This window comes from Rosa chinensis, chromosome 2, assembly GCF_002994745.2.
Source record: "Rosa chinensis cultivar Old Blush chromosome 2, RchiOBHm-V2, whole genome shotgun sequence".
Taxonomy (NCBI): domain Eukaryota; kingdom Viridiplantae; phylum Streptophyta; class Magnoliopsida; order Rosales; family Rosaceae; genus Rosa; species Rosa chinensis.
The window spans coordinates 21,937,664-21,963,083 of record NC_037089.1 but is presented as its reverse complement, the minus strand read 5'-3'; the positions used below and the strand labels follow the sequence as shown (position 1 = coordinate 21,963,083).

Sequence of the window (25,420 nt, the reverse complement as noted above, 5' to 3'; positions counted from 1 at the left end):
CCCTTTCTTTTTGAAACGGACTCTTAAAATCCTTCCTAGAAATCTATGCAGCTGGTCAAAGTGGAACAGAAGAAGAAACGAGGACGGCCTCTGGGGTCAAAAACCAAGAACTCTTCAAAGCATAAGAAGATTGCAGCTGAAGAGGCGCTTAGTATGCTTTGCCCTGGAAAACCTCCTAGCCCTAGTGTTAAGGGCAAGGAGAAAATTTAGTTTTATTTTCGTTTGAACTTTGCCTATTTACTTGTCATTGGTAACATAGTTTATAGGCTTTCTTTGAATAAGTGAGCATGAGTACCGTCAAATGATTGAACTTAATCTATGTATCGCTGTGGTTTCACCACAAACTCTTTATCTGCCCAAAGATTGTAAAGAGAGGATATGTAATGGCCCTTTTTGGCCTAAGTTTTATTAATATATCGACATGATATTTTTCAAAAAATGATAAAAATAAAATTAATTTGGCAAAGTAGAAGAGGAAATAAATTCAATGTAACAATTGAGTCATTAGACGACAATTAACAAAAAAAAAATGATCCAGAGTTCCAGACTACAACAAATATAAAGTTCAATTTTTGGACTTATATTAAATTTTGTCATTTTTATATTCAGCAATGGATTCGTTAATCAAAATTTTAAGACGGCCGTACTAATCCTTTTAATTTTATTTTAAATTTATCTTTTGGGTGGGTTCACTCAGTTGGCTAAATACGTGTAAGGAGATATAGCATGCATAATTTTTGGTTCTTGTAGGGTTAGCTGGTTGCCCAACCCTCCCAAAAAAGAATATCGGTATACTTAGCATGAGGTTATTAGTTATAACGTATAAATAACAACACGATAGATTTTTTGCAGCTCTCTCAACAACGCATTGATGTAAGTCTACTGTGCGGTACATCGATGATTTGATGCGAAGAGTCGAGAGGTCGACAATAAAAATGACAAGACTCTGAATTACTAACGCCGTTTGCACTTTTATGGGATTATGCTGATGCAGGGTTTAGGCTTGATTATTTGAGTCTCTTGTGGCATATAATTGGCCACATGTTGCCGGTTCTCTTTTCCTTTACATAGCTAATGAGCATGCTTCGTTAAAAAAAAAAAAATGAAAAGAAAAGAAAGAAACTTTTGTTGTTGAAAAACTGAGTGCTACAACAACCAGATGAATGGCGTCTTATTTCTTGTACATCGCCATTGTCGGCTCTATTATATAATGACACGAAGATTCTTCCATCGACCCAAGGGTGTGGTCACTTTGGTCTCTAACGGTGCGTGTAATCGTTTAAGTTTTTCTTTCGTTTACACCATGCGAAAAAGACCCAAAAAAACACTTGACGAATGAAAATATTAATCAGATATGTGTGTACAAATTTTATATTATTTGCATTATAAATAGTGCAGCTTCATCATCTGAACTATTTTCTCTCTTTTTATTTTATTTTTTTTATCTGAAACTATTTTCTCTTGATTTGAGATTTCAAATATCATTTATGCAAAAATCAACATAAACAAAAAACAATTTCATCCAATTATATTTGATAGCGTAGTTCCGTGAGTGATGCTAGCTACTAATATCAAGTTAACTGATAATGATACCCATCTCTTTAATAGACTTCTAAAAATCTCTTTTATAGACAAAATACCCTCAATTAGAAGAACTAGTCATGTGAGTTTCGAAAATTTTGTCGAGTTAATATGAGATCGTTCATGAATTATTTCAAGATCTTGATAACTAAAATAGTGCTTGGAATTATTTTTTGAAATTTTTCACGAGGTGAAATCTTTAGTTTAAGAATCTGATAATAAAGTACGCGACGTCATGTGTCAATGGGTATTTGTGGGAAATTTTTCAGACATCGAAACTATTTATTATGAATTTTTGAACTTTGAGAATTATGAAAATTCATTTTAAATAAAAATAAAATTTATGGTGCAATCTGAGTAGTCCAATATTCCTATCGCTTCATCTAAGTTGTACAAAATTTTTAAGGAAGATTATATAGGGTGGAGATCATATGGACACGCTAGATCGTTCGAGAAATCTTTAGAGCTCGAGACCCGTTTTGGCGACTCGATTGGTTCTTCGCCGTCCGACCACGATACGGTGGCCTACCTATCGGGTTTGAATCCTCTTTCCACTTTTCCAGCATCGGCGTGCATGCGGTTATGGATCATCCATGCTTCGAGCGAAGAGGGAGAATCGAAGTCGGAAAGCTCACGACACTTTCATCAGTTTCGAAGCATTTTTTGGCAACTCCGGCCGAATTCGATAGTGCATGTGGTGAGGAAATCCATCCTCTCGTTAAGCTTTACAACTGGGTGTATTTAGTTTTGACTTTGCTTAAGTTTTGATCAAACTGGTTTTTGGGTGCTTTTGAGTGTGATGGAGCTACTGACGCCAACGACTTTTCCAATTTTATGAGTTTAGCTCCGACATCCTGGATAGAGCCGGACCTGACATGAGGCCCATGAGTTAGTCGTCTCAGGCCCAATGTCTCATTGGGACCTAATTTTTTTTTTTCTTGGGGGTATTTAAAATAATTATTAAGTAAATAAAATCTAAATCTTTTACTAAAAAGTGGGATTTTTTTTTCTTTTCTTATCTTTAAATAAAGAGGACCAAAGGATTTCACTCCTACCCCCATGATGACTCGAACCCATGACTTCGTACACAGGTAGTGGGTGGTCTAACCACTGAGCTAACACCACATCGTACTAAAAGTGAGATTGGTTTAGTTGGCAAGTTGCATTCCTTTTTTTTATGTTACTCCTAGCCTAGGTTTGAATCCCCTTTCTGTTGTGTATTTACTTTTCTTTTCATTTTTTTTTTTTTTTGTAAATATTTTTTGGCTATTTTTTTCTTCTCTATAAAAAATGTAGGTCCGTTTTTATTTTTCTCCTCAAGCCTCAAAATCTGAAGTCCGGGCCTGATCTTGGTGCATGACTCGAGACCTGGTTGTGCTCAATTCATCGAGTGGGTGGAATTGGCTAATTCAAAACTTGTTGGGCCTCCTCTGTTTGTTGGTTACAGTATGTTGGTTTGCAGGAATTCCTCTATTGACTCTATTGGTTTAAGAGGTGAGCTGGGTGAGAACTAAATTGGTTATGAGTTGAGTTCTGTTCAATTGCCTCATGTTTATGGATATTCGAATAGATATATCTTAGCCACTGGTCTTATTGAACTGTAATCGAAAATGTGATAATAATTGTAAGTGGTGATTTCCTTTTTGTTTGGTTACTAGATATGGAAAGAAATTGGTCGAGGAAAGGCTGCAGGAGAAGAATAAGAGAATCGGTATTGTTAAGGAGATGGTCAATTCTGGATTTGAATGGAAACTGATTAAAGTGTTATTTGTATTAGCTTTGGTAAGAGTCCGGAATTTGATGGGTGTTCTTGACAGTTTTGGCACACCTATTATGAAAGGAAATAATGTTGGTAAAGTCATAATTAGTCGTGATTGGTCAAATCCTGGTCAAATTAAGAAAGTTTGGTCAGACGGATTGAATCGACAATATTCTCATCTTTGTTTCCTTATAGAAGGTCATTAACGTTAATTATGTCAGAAACTAGGACTCCAGTTACTTGAGGAACAAAAGGTTCGTGAATCTCAAACAAAGTGAAGTAAATGACTTCAGAATTCAGGTAGGGGATTCCTGGCCTTACTTGGTTAGTTGTTTTCATATTTCATGTAAAATGATGCATGTTAGGTTATACGGTTTGGTTATGTTAAAATGCGCTGCATAATAACCATTCCGTGAGAGATATTGTTGATGGCTTGAGAGTGAAAGGTAGCACTCACTTCCTTGGGTTCGATCCCCAAAACCTCTGGTGGCTTAGTTACTCAGATCGTCCAAGTATTTCAATCATAACGACAGGTTTGATTCGTGTGTATAACTAGGTAGTGGATGCTCTCGCTATGCTTACCTGGTTATGAATTAGTTTGAGGTAAGGTCGTGTAGTAGGTCTACGGGACCAGTCATTTGGTATTTCTTAGGGCCCGTATTCGTTTGAATTTCATGCATAAGTTTTGAAGTTGGAAAATAATTAAAGTTTGTCATTCTTAAAGAAAAGGTTTAAAAATTTGTTTTCATACTGGCATGCCATTGAAGTTATATATAAAGTTTTCAAACCTAGCCGGGGTGAAGCCCCTACTGAGAAACGAGGACGAACACTCACCCCTATAACAATGTGGTTGTAGGTACTGTGCACTGGTACGGGACAGTTTCGGGCAAAGCAAGGTGTGCGAAATTCGATAACTCGTTGTAATGACAACCAGGCTCTGATTTTTAAATTTTGACCTTTGTTTCTTGAAGTTATTATTCCAGAACTTAACGAAAGTGACTTATTATTGCTAAGCCCATTGTCTCTCGATTATTTAAAAGTGATAAGTTCTAGACGAACCAAGTGAACTTAATGATTTAACAAAAAATCATTTCAAAAGTATTTTCAAGTTTCTGTTGTGTGTTTTACAAAAAATGTAATGCCTTGCGGGTTTCTAGAATGCAAATCAAACCTTTGGTTTATGTTTGAAAGACACACAACACTGTGACGTGCTCAAAAGTATTACAAAATCCACATAGCTAGGCCTCGTCTTTTTTTTTTTTGGGACAAAAAACACAAACTTATCTATACTATTATTAAGAGAACCCACTTTGTTAGTCAGAGTGGGTGTGAATTTATGTAAATATCCTTAGACTATAGATTAATTTAAAATACTTTTTAATATATGAGAGGTGTTATGGTAAATACCAAAATATAAATATAAATAAAAATTCAGAAAAAAAAAGGAAATTCATCCCACTTTCTACAGATATAACTTCCCACATTTTACAGTTGTAACTTCCTACTTTTTTTTCTTCCAGAAAGTAAAAATAAGAATAAAACTGTTTAACACATGCATTGTATGTGTCAATAAAGACTAGTATTAATAGAAAACAAGAAGTACAGATATAACTTCCTACATCTTACAGTTGTAACTTCTTACTTTCTTTTTCTTCCAAAAAGTAAAAATAAGAATAAAACTGTTTAACATGCAATGCATGTGTTAATAAAGACTAGTATTAATAGAAAATAAGAAGTACACGGAAGGAAGACTCAAGTTTTATGTTCCCCCCCCCATGCATTGTATGTGTCAATAAAGACTAGTATTAACAGAAAACAAGAAGTACAGATATAACTTCTATCTTACAGTTGTAACTTCTTACTTTTTTTTCTTCCAAAAAGTAAAAATAAGAATAAAACTGTTTAACATGCAATGCATGTGTTAATAAAGACTAGTATTAATAGAAAACAAGAAGTACACGGAAGGAAGACTCAGGTTTTATGTTCCCCCCCCCCCTCCCCCGACGCATAGTACTACTATTAATATAATAAATGGAACCGGGTCGGGCGTGGGGCTGAGCCTCCCAGCTAGGCTGGATTCCAAACCCCTTTAAAAAAAAAAAAAACAAGGACAACAAAGCAAAGGAAGGCAAACTGAGTAGGCTCAAACTAGGCGAGCCCACCACCCAAACATAGCTAGAAGAACGCAGAAGCATCTTCTGCACTGCCGTGAAGAGCACAGTGCACCCAAAGGGACAGGCATCCAAAGGGTGTTTAATCCCTTGTTACACCACCATAAACAAATTTATGTGCTCTAGTGGGCAAATCCTGCTTTGAACATCCAAGAAGCATATATACAATCAACGGTACAAGAAAAGGAGAGTCGCCGGAGTCGGCGACGCCCAAGACCAGCAAATGGTTTGAGATGAAGAAGAATGATGGATTAATTTGAGATAAAAGAGTTCGGGGTGAAGAGGAACAAATTTAAACCATAGAAAGGGAAGAAGAACAGATCAAACAAAAAAGGTAAGACAAAATAGAAAGGGAAAACAGAGACACATAGCCTCAAATCGGAGATGAGCTCTGGGCAATATCGCCCATGGTGGGCAGGGATAAACACCACTGACTCTCAAGGTGAAGGAGAGAAAACCGCTTGAGATGGGTTTTTTTTGTAAGGAAAGTTATTCATAATTTTTCTTTATTTCTTTGTTTATCTAAAAATTTCTCCTCGGTAAGTAATGTTAAAGATAAGTACGTTATTGAGGTAAAAGCAGTCTTTTAAAGTGTGTTTGGATGCGGGAAAATACGCTGGAATTTAATTAAAATTCAGGATTTCACAATTCCATCGCTCCGATTTCCCCGTTTGGTATCCTATTCCACAGAATCTGTAAATGATGCAGAAGAAAATTAGAGGTTGAGATTTCCGGTTTCAATTCCCTCAAAATTAGACGTTATTTGTCAATTCCTTCCAAGCTAATTCACTGTATGTACCTTTTTTTTCTACCAAATCATTGTTTATCGACTCTGCAACCATAACCAAAACCCAAATCCTAATAAAATGGGTGGTGCCAGCAACAGGTTCTTGAGCCTACTCTCCACCACGACACACCCTTTGCCTCTCCATCTCCACCACCGCTTCCCTTGTCTCAACCTCCTCTGCCTGTCTCGCCGCTCGTCCAATCCTTCACTGTTGCCTCGCCTTCATCATTCTACCCTCTCTTGTCGCTCCTTCCAAATCTGATTGTTAGAGGAGATGGTGTCATCCTTGTTTCACCTTCACTGGACAGCTTGATTATAATTTGGTGAAGGAAAACTGGATTGGGTGACTTGTATTGGGGAAATGGATTGTCGTTATATTTAATAAAAAATGGTTCTATGTATTCTAATTTTAGTTCTCTAAATGAACAAGATTCTTGAATTACTATGGCTTCAACTGTACTTCTGAGGCAGCTAAAAAAAATAATGGGGTTTTGTTGAATCTGAATTTGGTGTTAAAAAAATAAAAAAAATGACATCTTCTTATTTACTCTGTATCTTTTCTTGTTGTGGTTGTAGCTGTTGCTTTGGTTCATGAGTGATGATGATGATGATTTGGTTGCTGCAAAGAGGCATGGAAGCAAAATTTGTAAATAGATTATGTCTAAATTGCTTCACTAGTTTACTATTTGCATGAACAAAGCCTGAAATTTGCTAATATGGTATTATAGGTTCTGAATGATTTATGCTTACTGTTGATGCCATTGTGAATTGGTTATACATGTCATTGTGCTAATTGTTTTTCTTGTTTTCTTCGCTCTTTTGATGAATGCTTCGCTCTGCTCTCATTTTATTGAGCCATAAGTAACAATTGCCATACTTTGAATTCTTGTCATTTTTAAAATTCTATATGATGATATCCAAACAACGGAATTCTCAATTACTAGAATTTAATTCCTAGAATCATAATTCTTGTCATTTAAGAATATCTGTGGAAATTGAAAATTCTTCATCCAAACACACCCTTAAGTAATGTTTAAAGATAAGTAGGTTAATGTGGTAAAACTAGTCTTTTAAGTAATGTTTAAAGATAAGTACGTTAATGTGGTAAAAGTAGTCTTATTATATGTGCTTATGATTCCTTTTTTTTTTTTTTTTTTTTGAGAATATGCTTATGATTCTTTTAGAGCAAGTTCACCCGTTGGGTCACCAGGTCACCCACTATTCATTGTTTTTTAGTGTTAATTTCACCCTCTGAGTCATGAGCACAGTGTATTTCGTACCCTGGGTCACCCTGTACAGTGTTCTGGGTCACCATGGTGACCTGCACAGTGTATTTCGTGCCTTGGGTCACAGGCACAGTGTATTTCGTGACCTAGAGAATGAAAATATACACTAAAAAGCAGTGAATAGTAGGTGACCCGGTGACCCAATGGGTGAACTTGCTCTTAGCAATATCAAAACATAATTCATTTATTTAATTTATCAAATTAGTACACAATGCGACTCTGACATGGAAGTGCAAGAACCCTTTAGGGCTCGGTAGCAGCCAGAGTGTTTCCGACGTCGACCACAAAGCGGTATCTAACATCGTTCTTAGCAAGACGCTCCATTGCCGTGTTCAAATAGTCCACCAGAATAACCTCAATATCCGCAATTATGTTTTGCTCTCTGGCGAAATCAATCATCTCTTGAGTCTCCTTCATGCCACCGATTGCACTACCAGCCACCAACTTCCTTCCTGAATTAATACACAACAATTCTTTATAAGGTGCATGTTCGGCTTTAAGAGAAATTTGATAATAACGATCATAGATGTATGTGTTTATGTGTTTGTGTCATCGTGTGGTAATCAGCAACTCGGTAAATAACTAAGTATATATTGAGCAAATTAATTTAAATCAAATTACAGAAGTAAAATTGACACTACTCTCTTTATTTTTCCACGAGTGTTCCACACAACAAATATGTGCATAACAAAAATGAGTGGGTGTAGCTTGCAAAAGAGGGGTGCTAATTTCCTTAAATAAATGTGGGATATTGGGTAGAGGTGGCAAACGGGCCGGCCTGGCCCGGCCCGACCCATTTTAAGCTGGTCTAGTCGTGCTTCGTGTCGGGCTTGGGCCGGCCCATTTATTATCGTGCCGGGCTCGTGCCGGCCCATTTACTTAAACATTAAGCCCGGCCTGGCCCATGGCCAGAGCCCATATCGTGGCGGGCCGTGCTCGTGCCGGGTCAATAACGGGCCGTGCTCGTGCCTACCCACTATAAAGCACGATTTTAAAATCTTAATTTGAACAAATAAAAATTAATTTTATTTAACTATTTAGAAAATTAAAATAAATTAAGTTCTACAACGTTTTTCTTAATTTTAGCTTTTTAAGATTAGATTTCTAATAATTTTTTATATTTCACTATAAGAAAGAAAGAAAAAAAAACTCAAAATATATTGTTTTTAGTATATTATTGTGAGATTAATCTTTATTAATATAATGAAGATTTAGTATCTATTATTCTTTCCTTCATTCTATAGTTGTATTATTATGAGATTAGTCTTTATTAATAAACATATATTTAACATTTAGAAAAAATACTTAAATCAAAACAAGGATATAATGTTTTGTTTCATTATTTTGACAATATAAAAGAAAGCATTGGTGGAATTGTCATGAGATTTTAAATAAAAATATCTCATATTCAAATCTTATCATTGTAGTTTTTTAATATATATATTTTTTTAAATGAAATTTTGTGTTTGTAACAGGCCGGCCCACAATATGTAGTGCTCGGGCCGTGCCGGGCCCATTACGGGCTCGGGCTGAGCCGGGCCAATGGGCCAATATTTTTAGGCCCAGCCCGACCCGTTATTCTAACGTGCTCGGGTCGTGCCGGGCCACTAAAGGGCTTGGGCCGTGCCGGGCCCGTGCCGTGCTCGTGCTTAGTGGCCCGTTTGCCACCTCTAATATTGGGTCTATACGCAATTACTTACCCAAGAGTAGAGGATAGACGTCTAGTTCTAGTGGCTTGTCTGGTGCTCCCAGCATAATAAGCTTCCCATCGGACTTCAAAAGGTCAATCAAGGGCGAAATGGCATGCACAGCAGAGACTGTATCAAGGATGCCATCAAATGTGCCCTTAGCAGCCTGCAATTGCAATCCAATATGTATATTTTAGAAGAATAAATTATCGATAGATTGTATTTTCTGACTGCAGTGTATTCAACAAAATTAGGTTGAAAATAGCTAAATTTTACGAATCAATGATAATTTTGACCAAATAAAAAAGATGATAATGTTGTGGAAGTGGTGCGAACCTGCATCTCGTCGTCGTTGCGGCTGATCAAGAACGAATCAGCACCAAATTGTTTCAATGCTTCATCTTTCTTGCTAGGGGATGTACTAATCAGTCACTTTCGCCCCAAAAGCCTTGGCAAATTTCACACCCATATGACCTAGCCCACCAAAGCCAACAATGCCAATATGCATACCAGGCTCCGCTAACCCGAAGTACTTCAAGGGACTATACACTGTGATCCCAGCACATAGTAGAGGTGCTCCGGCGGCTAGCGGCATGTTATCCGGAAAATGGATGATGTAGCGCTTGCTGGCAACCATTGAATCAGAGTAACCTCCGTATGTTACTGTTCCATCGTGGTATATGTCACCGTAGGTAAAAATCGATTTGGGGCAGTAAATTTCAAGGTCATTGTCACATTTGCGGCAGTCATGGCATGCACCAACAACACCACCCACACCCACTTTATCTCCCACTTTTACTTTCTTCACCTTGCTTCCTACTTCTGTTACTTCTCCCACTATCTCGTGCCTGCCATAGCCCATAAGCCGAGTTAGTTGTACTCAATTAATATTGCACTAGCCAGAGTACCCTCTAGTTCAATTAAAAGGGGAGGGGGAGAATGAGAAGGCTTTGCTTTAATGGTTGTGTTACTGGTTGTTGACTCACCGGACACAATTATTAGTTGCTGGTGAGATCCCAAAATATCTTCTTTTTTTAAAAACAAAAAAATTCCACTAATTCCTATTATTTAATCTTAATTTCATCTCCATTAAAGGTCCACAAGAGCCATGGGGAGTGCCAAGTTCAGCCCTATGGATAGCCCTGGTCTCCAATGATAATGACACCACAGAGTGGAGAGAAGGCGTAGAATGCCACATGCATGTGTTGCAGGGCGGTCCTGACTTTTTAGAGGCTTGAGGAAAATATTCATACTAAATTAAATTCAAAAACACTAGTAGAAATTAAAAAAAAAAATCTATATTGTATTCTTAAATAGTTAAATTAGAAATGACATTAGTAGCAATGAAAAAACAAAAAGAAAAAAAGAAAGTTGTTTAATTAATACGAGAAGAAATCAGAAAAAGAAAATAAGAATATAAAACAAACCCTTTTTGTCTCAAACCTGCTTGGTCGAAAGGCCACACAACAAACTTACCACTAAGCTAAAGCAACATCACATAGTAAAAATGGCAAAGAATATTATAATTAGTTGGACTACAAATATATATATATATATACAGATCTTATCCAGAGCGAGGCATCGCTTTGAAATTTCAGAGCGAGGTTAGGGTTTAGGGTCACTTTTCGGTCGCATATCCACATCTCAACCGTTTAGTTTTTAGGTACTAATGTATAGATCATCTCTGCAAAATTTCAACGAAATTGATGGTCTTTAAGGTATCTAACTCGCTTAAACCAATGGACGAACTGAATCTGTCCAACCTGAACCGTACTAGCTTTAAGGCAATTATCAATGCCTTAACGACCATCAATTTGGCTGAAATTTTGTAGAGATGATCTATACATTAGTACTAGGACTGTCAATGGGTCGTGTCGGGTTGGGTTCGTGTTGGGTTAAGGTATTTGTCGTGTCGCGAAATATAAACCCAAACCCAACCTATTTAATAATCGTGTCAAAAATTTAAACTCAAACCCAACCCATTTATTAAACGGGTTACCCATTTCCAACCCGCTTAACCCATTTAATAAATAGGTCGTGTCTTGTTAGACAAAATGACTCATTTAAGCGTTAACAATGGGACCCATTTAACTAAAAAAATGCATAAATTGATTAAATTCACTAAAAACTCTACAAGACGAAGAATATAAATAATTATATATAATTCATAAATAATTAAATCCAATAATTAAAAAGCAAAATATTTCAAATTGTCTAATCCTATGATAAAATACTCTGAACGTCCAAAATTTCAAGAAGAAACATAGCACAATTGGGTTATACGGGTTCACTTCGTGTTGGCGGGTTGACCCGTGGCCGACCCATTTATTAAATGGGTCATGGCGGGTTGACCCACCGTCGACCCGCTTTTTAATCGTGCGGGTTCAACCCGCTTTATTTCGTGCGGGTTTCGAGTCGTATTATCGGGTCGTGTCGGAATTGACAGCCCTAATTAGTACCTAGAAACTGAACGGTTGAGATGTGGATATGCGACCGAAAAGTGACCCTAAACCCTAACCTCGCTCTAAAATTTCAAAGCGATGCCTCACTCTGGATAGGATCTGTATATATATATATATATATAATTTTGGAGGCCCGCCGGAGACCCGTGGCTTGAGACGGCTGCCTCAGGTGACAGCCCTCAGGGCCGGCCCTGATGTGTTGTACAAGTTGAAGGCCATGAATTTATGCTAATTGCACAAGTGAATAATTATAGAGATAATTAAGGTTCAGTAATTATGCCTAGTATTGTTCTTAATTGTTGTAATTTTTTTTTTCTTTTTTCAGAAAGTGTTACCTAAAAAAATTATGTTTATATTTGGAGAGTGAAATTCACACTCCCTATTTTATATTCTACACTTTTTTTTTCCTTTTTTATTTGAAATTTTGATAAGGAGACAAAATTCAAGTCACTAGAGATAAAATTTAAGTTACCAAAAAAGGAAAAATGAAGTTTGCATTGTAAAATGAGAAGTGCGAATTTCACTTCTCTTTATATTTTTATCTTATAATTTTACAACAAAAACGATAACACTTTGTTGAAAAATTGTTTTCATCCCAAAATTAATTGTACTTAGAATAGGAATAGAAGTATAATTAATATTAATTAACATAATTTAAATAACAAAATATTTAAAGGGCTATAATTTAAATGTTGATTGTTGGAGATAAAAAATATTATCAAAGCTTGAGAGCCATACCCTGAACTATAGGGTACTTTGATAATCCCCATTCATTCTTGAGGTTGCTAAGGTCAGTGGCATATCCCACAGTACAGCACCTTAAACCTCACGTCTTCATCACCTGTTTCTCTGTGATGAAGCATCAATTTTACCACAATTAATATTATCAAACCAGCTAAGAAAAAGAAAATATGTAAAGAATCTGAAAATGACTGAAGTAGTTGAATAACTTGGTTACCTTCTGGAGAAGTTAAAGGGAGACAGATGCCCAGATGAGTCTCTAGCAGCCCAGCCAAAGGCCTTCACAGGGTGCTCTGTTTCCGGTGTCATGATCACCATCAGGGTAATTGGCGATGAAGTGTTCACTGATAACGCTTCAAAAAGGTGGAGGCAATGAAGATGGTGAAGCCCCGTGAAGGAATGCTTATGAAACTCGAGCAAAAGTTTTGGTATGATTAGAATTTTTTTTTTTTTTTTTTTTGACTTTGTCAAGCAAAGGCTTCTTAGGCCCAAGATAAACTCCTTCGGCGCATGTGAAATGCTCCAACTATGCATTGCAGCACAGTGCCTGACCACTTTGACAGCTTCGGAGTTCGAACCTAGGTTGGGGAGCACACCTAACTAAGCAAGAACCACTAGGCCACTTACAGTGGTTGGTATAAATAGAATGGGGGAGGCAGACACATATGAAATTATGGAGTGTGTTATGTCTGGGCATGATTATTTGCATTGCTGACGTGATCGATGAGCTAATTTTTATGGACTTGACGTGATCGATGAGCTAATATTTATGGACTTTCTTCTGTACTAGATCGAGCTTGTGAGTCTTCTGCGATTGTTGAAACATATACACGAATATGGACAGATACTGTGTTTTAGTTTGCTCTCTGGAAAAGATACAGATGCGACTGGTTTTTCATGTATTACATATCTTATCACTGCGGCCTAGGCTATGGGAGTTGATAACGTTGGCAATTCCAAAAGAGCGGCCGAGATACTGCGGCCTAGGCTAAGAGTCATTCAAACACATTGCAAGGGGCAAAGGATTTGGACTCGTTCTGGACCTCAATCTATTCTAGCTTTTCATATAGTTGAAATGGGCTACGGCTCAAGGCCCATATATGAAATCTCACTTGAGGGCAAATTGGCCTCTTCGGTGTAAATTTGTCAAATTAGAAAATTAATGCTCCGGGAATGGAAAAAGGGGACACATAAAAATGAAACAATGGTAGATGCAAGAGTTGCTAATAAATAATCTGAACTTCATAACTAAAATTAATTGGCAATGATGTGAAAAAATCTAAATTCTTATAAATTTATAGACAATATCTCAATCTTTCTATTGGGAAATATATTTTACATTCACTAAAAGAAAAATTTACCTGGTAGATACTTGATAAATGCATTAGCAGAATTTTTTGAATTTACATAATTTTTTTTTTATTAAAAAAAAAGTGGATTTCATTAAACGCATGCCACGATGACCATTAAATATCATTCTATTGCCTTTAACTAGACAGATTAAGAAGTTGTAGCAAGAGAACTACTGCGGTACATAGAGACAGACCATCTATATTCGAACTAATTGCTCACTTATTTAAAAGTGAGCCTATAAACTATGGACAATAGCAAAGACATAGTAAATAAGCTCCTACCACAATGAATTAGATTTTTTCCTTGCCCTTCAAGCTAGGGCTTGGAGGCTTACCCGAGTACAAAACAGTTAGGACTTCTTCAGTAGAGACCTTTGTTGACTGACTTGATACACATTTACGCAACCGTACGTATCGTTGTCAAGATAGGGAAGTATTATGCCCAAAGTTATCGTACCACGGGGATTAGTGGCTAACCCACAATCCTTAGGTAATCGGAAATAAGGACACTTAGCACACAAAGAAGAATAAAAAAAAACAAATAAAAATGCTACTCTAAGGCACCAAGCCTTAGCAATGCTCGGCTTTGGTTTGCACCAAAGCCTAATCAAAGCTATGAGCCTAGTGATGACTATTTACAATGAAGTAGAAATTGTCATTGAAAATGTAATTTTCATTTCTAGAAACTAGATTGCAATAATTTAAATGAAAACTCAAATAACAACTAAATTAAATAAAGTAATGCAAAGTAAGAAATGAATATAAATTGGGGATTGGTAGTTAGGGATGATTCCTAACCCTAATTCAATGTTCTCGATGCTAATTTGATTTACGTGCAATTTATTAAAGATGGTAAAAGCCGTAAAAGCCGTACCCAAGGCTTTTCAAGGCTCAAGGGCTGAAATTCCCTTTCATGGTATTCCTACTCCGGTTCAAGGGTCGTAGGAACTCACTTGGCATGAATTAGAGCCGGTTCAAGGGTCACTAATTCACATCAAGAGACCTAGAGATCGAGGAATGATGCAACTAAGCTCACCATAACCTCGATCAAGCTAATCATGTAGTGAATCATGCTTGTATTTCCCACGATTATTAAATAGGGGTTCTAGCTCTAAAATCTAAGGATGTCATCCCCTAAATTTTAATCTAGAAATATTAAAACACATACCCAAGAGTTGAAAATTCTTAAACATGCATTTAAACCAATTATCACAAAATACAAGCATCCAATGATTAACAAATTCCACATATAAATTAAATTAAGCATCTATTACATCAAATTTGGGTTAGGGCACACAACCCTAACACCCAACAAAATTTCTACTCACTACCCATAAATATATACATCATCAATTCCATCAATTTCATACAAATAAAAGAGGAAAATGTATAAAAGAGGGAGAACAATCAAGACAAGTTACAAATACTAAATAGCAAACATAACAAGCCTTGGAATTATAATTTCTCCCTTTTACCCAAGTGGTGATTAAATCTCTTATGCTTAAAGTGTTTCCCCTTTGAATCTTGTGAAATTGATGAGAAGATGGAATCTTGGTGAGGAGGAGAAAAGATGAGAAGAAGAAATTTTAGTGAGGTAGATCTTGGTGAGGAGAGGAAAAGATGAGAATGAGAAATTTTGGTGAGGAGGTGTGAATTTTAGTGAGGAAAATGAATTTTGATGAGGTGGTGTGGATCTTGGTAGGCAGATTGAGAAGGAAGGGAAAAAGAGCAGCCCAAAGGGCTACCTCCGTTTTGGTGGTCGGCTCTGTTCGTCTCTCCCCAGGTTGCAATTGGAATGGGATTTATATCCATTATGTGTGGCTGATTGGGGTAGAAAAGAAGTAGAGAGATAAGGACATGTGTCCAAAATTGAGAGGAAGAGAGGAAAAAGAAAAAGAAAATAAAGGAAATGGTGCACGTGAGGAAGAAGGGAAAGGGAAATGGAAATTGTGTAATGACGTCAGCATGGTGCAGATATATATATATATATATATATTTATTCTTTTCCTTTTCCCTTTTATTTTGTTTTGCTTTCTCTCTTCTTTTCTTCTTCTTCTTCTCAATGTACTTCCGCAAATACTACTAGAGATAATTGAATTCCGCTCCCTTGATGGCGTTGACTATGGTTAACCCGCATTGACAATTTCGTCCTTTTGTCGACAACTCTAATTTGCTCCAATTTAGCACCATTTTCTCACGTTTTCACAACTCCGCTAATTTTCTACAAAATAAATAAAAATAAACTAATCACATATTAATTGACATAAAGATTGGCTTATTTCAAGTGCTTTAGATATAATTACACGCATATAAATGCGTGTAATCATTGACTTAGTAGTTTTATTTTTGGATCCCAAAGGCCTTCCCCTCTTTGTACTTGGCAACTCAAGTGATGGTTTTGGCAACATAACTTCAGCCGGAACTAACATACCTCCTGGAGTTTCTACAAGGCCCAAAGACTTAGCGCTAAATTTAGAAGAGAATTCAGGCACCTTAACCTTTTTAGCAGAGGCAACTGGACTTGATCTGCCCTCAAGCAAGTCAGACATCAAGAAATGCAATTTTTTTAGGGAGCGAAAAGAATGGCCCCTCTTAGCTTGACCGTTTGCCTCAATTGGAACAAGAGCAAGGGAGTCCTCATCACTAGGTTCTCTCACATTAGCATTTTTGATGATCACCGGCCTCCTTGGCTTGCTGGACTCAGGATCCCCAAACAACGATCTACCCACCGGTGGCAGAATGGGCGTGGTGATACCCTAAAACCTAAAAGTTCCCTCCTTGAACTGATGGCCGTGTACTCCAAGAAACTGGTGAGTGAGGTCCAGTTTACAAGCAACCGGTTGTTCTGTTGTTTTCACAGTAGCTGGCACCATGTTAGGGTTGCATGGGCTTTTCTCATGAAAGACACAAGCACAGATATCACACATACCCACCATATTTTCATACAGAAAGTGCACCTCCTGCTCAACACCCTTAGCAAACTTTAGAGGTTTTTTTTTTTTTTTTTTTTTTTTTTTTTTTTTTTTTTTTTTTTTTTCAGATAGAACGGTTTCAAGATTGAGTGGGATACCCGAACTCTAATCTCCCCTATGGCATCAAATAGCTTCCCATCGATGTTCAGATACTTTCCCGGTACTGTAGCCACACTGCAATGGTTTTCCGCTGTTCAAACGTTGGAGGCATATCAGTTATACGAACCCAGAAGAATAGATCAAGCATAGGCACCGATCTCAACAGTGCGATACCATCATAGGGCTGCACAACCACGAGAGTCCGGTTAAAATTCCATGGTCCACCCATCAATACCTTCCTCCAGTCACTCCTGAGATCAAAAGAGAACAGAAACCCATTTGGTGTCCTTTGCTGAACATTAAAGCCTTGATTCAAAACCCAAACACACCGGAAATGTCGCTTGAGATCCATCGCCGTTGTTGGCTTCGTGGTGAGGGGTTGTGCCAAAAGATAGGACTGGGAAGTACGCTGTGCACCTCCCTCAGTCATGCTAGAGATGTCAACAACATCATTGCTTGCAATGGCAAGCGAAGTAGTAAAGTTCTTGGTAACGGAGTCGATGTTTGCCATGATAGGCAGCGAGATAGGGTAGAAGATCGGTGGGTGTGGTTGCAGAAGGTGCCGACACAGATGCCAGAATTTGGATGCTAGGGTTTCTAGGTTTGCGCGGCCGTGAGAGCCTTTAGGGTTTATTATGTTCTGAATTTACATAAAATTACATACACACAAAACTTGTATACTTGGTCACAGATTTACAAAACTCAATGATATGTGCCTATTTAGTCGGCTCCCTTTAATTATAGATTTTTTTAATAGTGAGGAACGGATTGATCGATTCTTGCCCAATACTTATTGTGAAAGGAAAAAAACCATTAAGAAAATTGGTTGATTTTTGTATGACTAGCTACTTCTGTACATTGAAGATTTTTAGAATTTGTTGTTGGAAATACAGAGAAAGATCTATGTGTCTGCATGTCTAATGGAAGGTCCTTCTAGTCTAATATAGTCATACATGACTCCTCGAAAAGGTGCTCCCCCTCTGGACTGAGTAAGATAGATTGTGTTGTTTCCTTCATTTAGCAGAGAACTTGGTACGTTAATACTGAAGAACCAATACAAACCATGAATTCCATGTCTTGCTATGGCATTGTCCCCTCCTATTAGCCCCGTCGAAAAATGAGGTGGCGCAATACTCCGGTTGTTAAATCGAACCTATTTAGAACCGCGTATCAAACACGTGGCAAAGTATTTTAGTTGTTAGACTTCACAGAAAACATAGCTCACAAGTGGGATACTATCTAAACACATAATCTAATAAGTCTAGAACAATACCTGTATTTCTGAAGAAGTAGCGGACGCCAATGCTAATTGGAGTGTATAATTTCCTTGACTCATGACATTGTTAAGTTTAAATCGAATTTGCCAGGTGGTTCCCACATACTTTTGCTTTCCAATATTCCTGCAATGCGAGATTAGAGAACATTAGATGCAAAAAATAGTGTCGTAAAGGTAATATTCCTATATAGCCTGATGCTTTGGAGGACTAAGACGAACAATAAAATTGTGGCCTCATATGAAATAGCTAGCAACTTTAATTTAGATGAATATATATATATATATATTCATTACTCATTGCAAACACAAAAAAAAAAAAAAAATCATATAAACTAAAAGTATAAAATTTTGTTGTCATTTAAATTAAGTTTGTTACCTTCAACTGAATAACATGATGAAGCAAACTAGTTTTGCCTTTCTTCTTTGGAATTTTAGTTTTTGTAAGTACAAGTTTTTAATTTTTTTATGTTTAGGCAATTTATATATAAATCAGACCCCAAGACCCGCCGGAGATCGGTGGCATGGGGCAGCTGCTTCAAGTAGCACCCCTTGAGGCCGGCCGTATATTGTAGATAAAGCAAGTACCTGGTCACATGAGCATAGAACCAATCATAACGATAATCATTAATGCCAATGGTGTAGATAAGATCATGGTGGGGGTACAGCTCTTCATAACGTTTCCACAGCCCGTATTGTCTAAACCTGCTACGGAAAATTAAGCAAATGCAAAAGTTTAAGCATATAAACAAATAGATTAGTGTCTACGTATATAAATAAATTACTCTAACAAAGAGGTTGGTGATATGATAACTAACTTGTCCGAGTGATTGTTTTTGTACAATTTGTTCATGAGAGTTGGATATGGATCCGGTACATAGAACTCAGCGGCACTTCGATCGGGGATACCGATTTCCCACAAGGTAGGACCATTTCTTGGAGGCTCATAAGTAAGATTACCCAAATTGATTTTACTTCCTGCACATGGTTTATATATAATCAGAAAACTAGCCAATTACTTAATGGTTGTCCTGGTAGCTAGCAATGCTTTTATGTTCCTTGAAATGTCAAGTCATGCGGATTGCATAGATATCTTCTTTTTTTGGTCTGATGCATAGATATCTTAAATACCTGGTTTAATGGTAATATCAGCCCCATATTTGTAATCTCCAACAATGCCTGGGACCCAAGCATACAGACTATAGTTCCCAGGTCGAACATCTTTAATGAGAAAATAACTTTGTTTGTCAGCTCGAATCCAGAATTGGTATCCCTATAGACAATGTAGAAGAAAAATTAAAACAACAATTCCACTACACTTTCTGTTTAGGTAGCCTTGATTGTTCAACACGAATGACAAAACCTTTATGGATCGAGCAAACTTGGTGAAAGAATTTACATACCTTACTTTCTGTTTGCCAGGATCCCACTTCTCCAGGTGCAGCTAATCCCACATATGCAGAACTTTCCGAAAGAAGGCTCTCATTCATGTACCTAAGACAATAACGTACTATCCAGTGATTTGAAGTAAAAGTAATGACAAAGAACGAAACGATCAGTGACTAACCAGACTACTGCTCTATAGAATCTGAGTTACTTACCGATCATGTACTATTAGTCGACCACAAATCGATCCCCGTTGATCTGAAGAAGGAAGGTCTTTGGATTGAGTGAAATTGTATGGCCATCTTTTGACTTCTTCAATCATCTACGAATTAAGGATTGTAAATTAAATAAAATTGAGTGTGCTTATAGGGAAATATTCTCCTGAACTATGAGTTTGTCTTCTTTCTCATACACAGCAATCAAATTTTTGCGCTTACATACCTTATGTTTCCTTCTGTTAACATTTTGATACCCTGGCCACTAACATCGTTAAAATTCAAGGGCATTTTTGTCACTTCAATGAATTTATTTTTTTGACATTTACTTTTAACAATATAATATATATTTTGTTTTAAAATTACCAAATATTAGTAGTTTGTCAAAATATTCAATCAAGACTAAAATTACACTTCACTATATTTTTTGAAACATATACTATTATGGATGATAAATGACTAGAAGAATTTATGTATATAGGGTTTAGCAAAAAAAAAAAAACGAAACTGAAATAATTAAATAAATTAGAAGCCAATAAGAAATAATTCAATCACAACAACTCATTGGTTTTGGTGTGCATCAGTGAAAAAGCGTTCTTGGGTCTGAACAACTCCATAAACAATCCTAATGAAAATTTTTAAATTTAATAAGAAAGTGCAATGAAGAAATTTCAATTTTAAATACAAAGTTGATGAATTGACAGAAATGTTTTTGAATATTAGAAGATTTTAACGGTGTTAGTGGTTGGGGTATATGAAAATACTAGGATGAAAATCATTGGGGGAGAGGGGGGGGAGTGAATAGGTTGTTCCCACAAAAACCACAACTTTTCTTTATTTCTAAAACCCAATAGAATACCTTAAGGGATTGAAATACACATATGAATCCCAGAATACAGCAGTGTAGATAGAGTGTAGAAAAGAAAGGTAAACACAATCACACAGTAACCAAGAGACTAAAATTGTTTTCACAGTAGAAAACCTCAAAATCAGGAAAACAACTATAAGGCCTTAACTCCCTAAAGCCCTAATGAAAACCAATTCATTAATTGAAAAGATACGAGTTCTTTACAAACAATGAAAAGAGCTGACCTCGGCTAACTTACTAGACACACCTAGTAGATTATTTGAACACGTCCTCATAGATCTTCTCCACCTTTGAACTGTCTTCTCTGATTGACAGGTATTGACCTCGACTTCAACCTTGCTTGCACATCAACGACTCCAACTGACCTCGAGAGTACTTTGATATGAAACGATGTAATGAATGATGAAAGTGTTTGACTCAATGATCTACTTAAGCATGGAACAAGTAGTCCATGGACTCATAGTGAAGCATAAAGTTTTTCACAGACGAATGAAAAACTTTTAACTCAATGAATGCATAAATTATTATTCGCTCAAAGGTCTCTTCAAATAAATGCATTTTCTTATGGTATATAGTGCACAGAGTCTCCCTAAACTTTGGACAATAAAGACACGAAAACCTAATTGACACCTTATATGGAGGGATCTTTCCTAAAAAGATATTAAACAAGTAAACATAATTTTAACCCTAATAAAAAAGATAGACTTAACTAAACAAATCAAATAGAAGAAATATCCTTTTACGACTTAATGAATGACAGCAATAAATGCACAAAGACCCTCGAATTAAAAAGACGAACACAGACCAACTCATATATTCTGACTTAAGTAAGATTGCAACACATGCAACAATCCCAGTATGCATAGAGACACAAAATGTATGAAATGCATACGCAATTACATGTGAAGTACCTCGGGGAGTCAGCTGAAGTAATTGAGTGCATTGAATTCTCATTTCAACTAACAAAAGCTTCATTTGAATTAAGACACAACTCTAGCTTAGACCTATTATTCTAGATTTTGTATTAGGAATATCAACATACATCAAGCCTATACTAATAGTGTCAAAATACTAATGGAATGAAATTTAAGGTATGCAAATGCAAAAATTTAATAATTGGGTATGAAAATGAAAATAAATTTATAGTTCGAAATGTATTTTTGTAATTAATCTGAAATAAAATAAAATGTAAAGTTTTAATATATATTATTACCTGCTCCTTCGCATCATTCCAGAGTGTACCGGTGGTATTTTTTGATCTTAGAGCGGAATTAAGATACACAAAGACAGGCCCAAAAACCTTTTTCCATGCCTCACCTTTTTTCAATTCTATCCCCGCACGCTTCCCAGCATAATGAGTACTAACAAACATCTGTATGTCATATGAATTTAACAAAGATTAAACGTAGTCGCCCATCAGAATGTGCCTGTTAGTCGGTCACATATTGATGAGAGAAACAAAGCCTTATGGTACTTAGTACTTACCGAGAGGGTAGTTGGACCAACATGGGATGTTAGGCCCTGCTTCATGGGTCCAGCGGAACGAAATTCATCACTGGGTGTGATCATCCAGAATCCCACCGAATGGTCTGTAGAAATCCATCCATGGACCTTGTTATCTTTGTCCTCCATTGAGTACTGGTACTTGTCATCGACCTGCAACCCAATTATATGTCGCCAAACTTAGAAAAACTGAAGCTCTCGCAAAAAGTTCGAATCTAATGGTAGTGAACCACGCAGGTGTATAAAATAGTTTATTGTAGCATTATAACGATGCAAGAGTTTTCTACTAGTCTAGGGAAATTTATAGAGGGCTAACCTGTCCTTTAAAGGCCTGATTACTTGGTTTGGTCAAACGGACGGCTTCAGGATAGGCAAGTTGCTGACCATGTTTACGGTCGTTGGCTCTTGGCATGAATGTTTGCCTAGTGTCTGATAAAGCCATATACTGAAATCTGGCAATGACAAGAAATAATGCAATTGAGTTCTCATTTTCTAGAAGCAAGTTTTAAATACACGATAATGTTTGCATTTTTTCTACTTGTCTTTTTGAAGCTTGTAAACCATTCTAACTTGATCAATCTTCACTTCCGGCCACCCTTCAAGGCACTCGAATATGGCATACGCATAGAACCCTGAACGACCGCGTCGCATTATGTACCTACAAAATGATCAAGTTTGAGGTATAGTTATTGAGAGAATTCATCAAAGTTTAAGTTGTCCAATTATGGAGGGTTAAGAAAACACCTTTTATCTACATTCAAAGGAACTTCAGGGGCACCACGCTGCTGGGAAACATTATATGTTTTGACAAAAGAAATTTCAATTTGGTCTTCCGTTGCCATAATAACTCTAGATCTCGTTGCTTGTAGTCTGCACATGTACATGATTCGTAAATAATAAGAATCAAATAGATTTGTTTTCCAATTATACGAATATAGAGAAGGAATTTACTTATCAACATAATATATATTATCTCCCGGTTTGTTCCAGACCACATCCCAGTACCTGCATGATGGCTAATACACCTCAATCAATGTGGAAACTATACGAAAATGTTCAAGAAAATAATGCTCAACCAGCCTTTGATGTAAATCCAAGGGCAGAGAGAATTATTATTAAGTTGAGTTGTTTTGTTTTCCACCTTTGGATGTAAATCTAAGGGTTGTTGAGCATAAATTATTTGGTCAGCAACTGACTAGGTGAACACCACTGGAAAACTATATAGGAAAAATGTCTCTTCAGTATATCTTTTCTTTTATATTCGACAATAATCTATTTTTAGTTGAGAAATTTTAGGAGGATGTGTCTCCTTTTTCCAAAATTTTGCTTCCTTAGGATGTCTTCTTCAGCAGATCGGCACCATGCATATGCGGCGATTGGAGGAAGTGTGCTTACCCTCTATTATTTCGTAGATTATTGGGTTCAAGCAAGTTGTCGCTTCGTTTGTATTTTATTCCAACGACATCTCCGCTGGGACGAGAGACTATTAGTTGGATGAGGCCATTATCCAGCGTAATCTGAAAGGCACCCATACAATTAATGGATTAAAATATTGATGCTTGTAGAGTAATGGTCCAATTAAATCCATGCATGGTCACATCTCTATTAGCAGAATAATGCACATATTCTCAGTTTCAGATATTAAGATACGTATCTTTGTAAATTGTAATGGTGTTAAGACCCAACTGTCGGCAGATATTAATTCATACATTAAAGGAAAAAGAAGGGATGCATTTTACCTGCCTAGGAGTCTTTAGCATGGTGACTATCCGATGTTGTGTTCTTGCAACAATCCTCCGCCCACTATTCTTTGTTACCATGTTGAACCCTGGATTTGGTGGTCTAGCAATGTTCCTCCGGCTACTAGGGATTTTCAGAATGTTCATGCCCTGGCATAGTGTTCTAGGATCTCTCCGAAGTAATTTTCTGAATTTCACGTTTCATAAATATTTTGTTAATTAGTTTAGGTATGTCTACTAGTCAGGTATATATTCACAATTATTAATTTATTAGTCAGAAAGCCAATTTAAAAAAATGTTTTGGCCTGTTTGCAAGGGAAGAAAGAGAGCAGATGACGAACCTTAATTGTAGGGTGGTCTTCGGGGTGGTCGTCTCGTATTTTTTTTCACCAACCAGGCAAACAACCAGAACAAGCATTGCTGCTAATGTCCCAACAAGCAAACCCCAATGCGTCAAGCTCCGACGATCCGCCTTCTCCATTTCCAACCACCTCAAGATACGTAAAATGATAACACCTGAGGAGAGCGTACAACATTACGCAAATAAAAGCATGTATTTGTAGGTTAAAGCAAAACGCTAACTAAAATCCAATCGAGAGGGCTATAATATCTTTACTACCGGAGATTAGAAAGGGTGGTGATAAAGAAAGCTTGGAATGGACGCCACCACAGAGCAGATGGTATTTTATTTGATCGACGGCGGGAAAATAGAGAACAAAGCTACTACGTACGTCCAACAAGGGAGAGGTGGTTACTCCTGTTAGAAGGTGCACTGGATATCTATAAGAAAGGCTTTAAAAAGTGCAGACCTAATTTATATAACTAGGAACCCTTAAAGTAAGCTTTTTTCTATTTAAAAGAAACAAACCCTGAATGATATATAAATGGCCGTATCTGAACTGTATTTACAACCTACAGAGAGGAGGTTTTGTCTAAATTGGTGATATTTAAAAAAAGAAAGACCTCAATAGTAGTTGTTTTTTTCTTTTCTTTTTTGACAAGCAACAAGAACTTATATTATAGAGAGGGTAAAAACTCCAAATGGTAATTGCAAAAAGTATTTTTTGATACCTACATATATTTTTTTTTAAACCCCAAATGGTACCTAAAGTATTGTGTCATTACCAAATATAGTATCTCCCATCAACTTTTCCGTTAAAGTCGTCTACGTGGCATACTCTTTTTCGATAAAAACTCCAAATGATACCTGAACTATTGTAAAATAAATTTTTTTTACCTCAAATATTGCACAAATAGACCCTAAAAAATGGTCTATGTAACGTCCCGAACCTAAATTTACCAGTTTACAAGTCTTTCGATGGATAAACGACATTTACATTTACTTTTTGGCTCCGTTTCGACATTTTAGGGGACCCTAAAAGTTGACTTTTTGTTCGGGTCAAAATTTGAGAAAATTTCCTTCATGAAAGTTCTAGTGGACGTTAAACCAAGCGCGTGCATATGTGGTACGTAAAAATCGAAGCTCTTATGCCAAAGTTATACGCGAAAATGTGAAAGTTACTGTTCACGGTAAGTAG

General features: G+C 36.7%; 1 protein-coding gene and 1 pseudogene across 4 annotated transcripts; both read right to left on the bottom strand.

The window, feature by feature from the left end:
* Nucleotides 1-7,827: 7,827 nt before the first annotated feature.
* LOC112187219 lies at nt 7,828-12,896 on the bottom strand (annotated as a pseudogene).
* Nucleotides 12,897-17,536: 4,640 nt separating this feature from the next.
* Nucleotides 17,537-24,672, bottom strand: LOC112183905 (probable rhamnogalacturonate lyase B). 4 transcript variants are annotated; one of them, XM_040515234.1, is made up of 18 exons: nt 24,502-24,672; nt 24,224-24,398; nt 23,883-24,069; nt 23,539-23,660; nt 23,095-23,148; nt 22,888-23,013; nt 22,682-22,801; nt 22,460-22,595; nt 22,126-22,296; nt 21,854-22,012; nt 19,773-19,879; nt 19,575-19,665; nt 19,303-19,444; nt 18,990-19,149; nt 18,760-18,879; nt 18,172-18,298; nt 17,801-18,051; nt 17,538-17,749 (listed from the first exon to the last, which is right to left on the bottom strand). In XM_040515234.1, coding segments are annotated over exons 2-18 (2,214 nt in total). In that variant the 5' UTR covers nt 24,364-24,398; nt 24,502-24,672; the 3' UTR covers nt 17,538-17,748. The 4 variants fall into 4 exon arrangements, with proteins under 4 accessions (XP_040371169.1, XP_040371168.1, XP_024177990.2 ...); XM_024322222.2 differs by having other exon boundaries at nt 18,760-18,876; XM_040515235.1 differs by having other exon boundaries at nt 17,537-18,051.
* Between the last annotated feature and the right edge of the window lie 748 nt (nt 24,673-25,420).

Excerpts from the sequence above, each read along its gene's own strand:
- LOC112183905 (XM_040515235.1), bottom strand. The coding sequence starts at position 24,363 with ATGGAGAAGGCGGATCGTCGGAGCTTGACGCATTGGGGTTTGCTTGTT. Across the intron at positions 23,661-23,882 it reads TGCTAAAGACTCCTAGGCAG|ATTACGCTGGATAATGGCCT; the intron begins GTAAAATGCATC and ends GGTGCCTTTCAG. Across the intron at positions 22,596-22,681 it reads TACAAGCTTCAAAAAGACAA|ATTTCAGTATATGGCTTTAT; the intron begins GTAGAAAAAATG and ends TGTCATTGCCAG.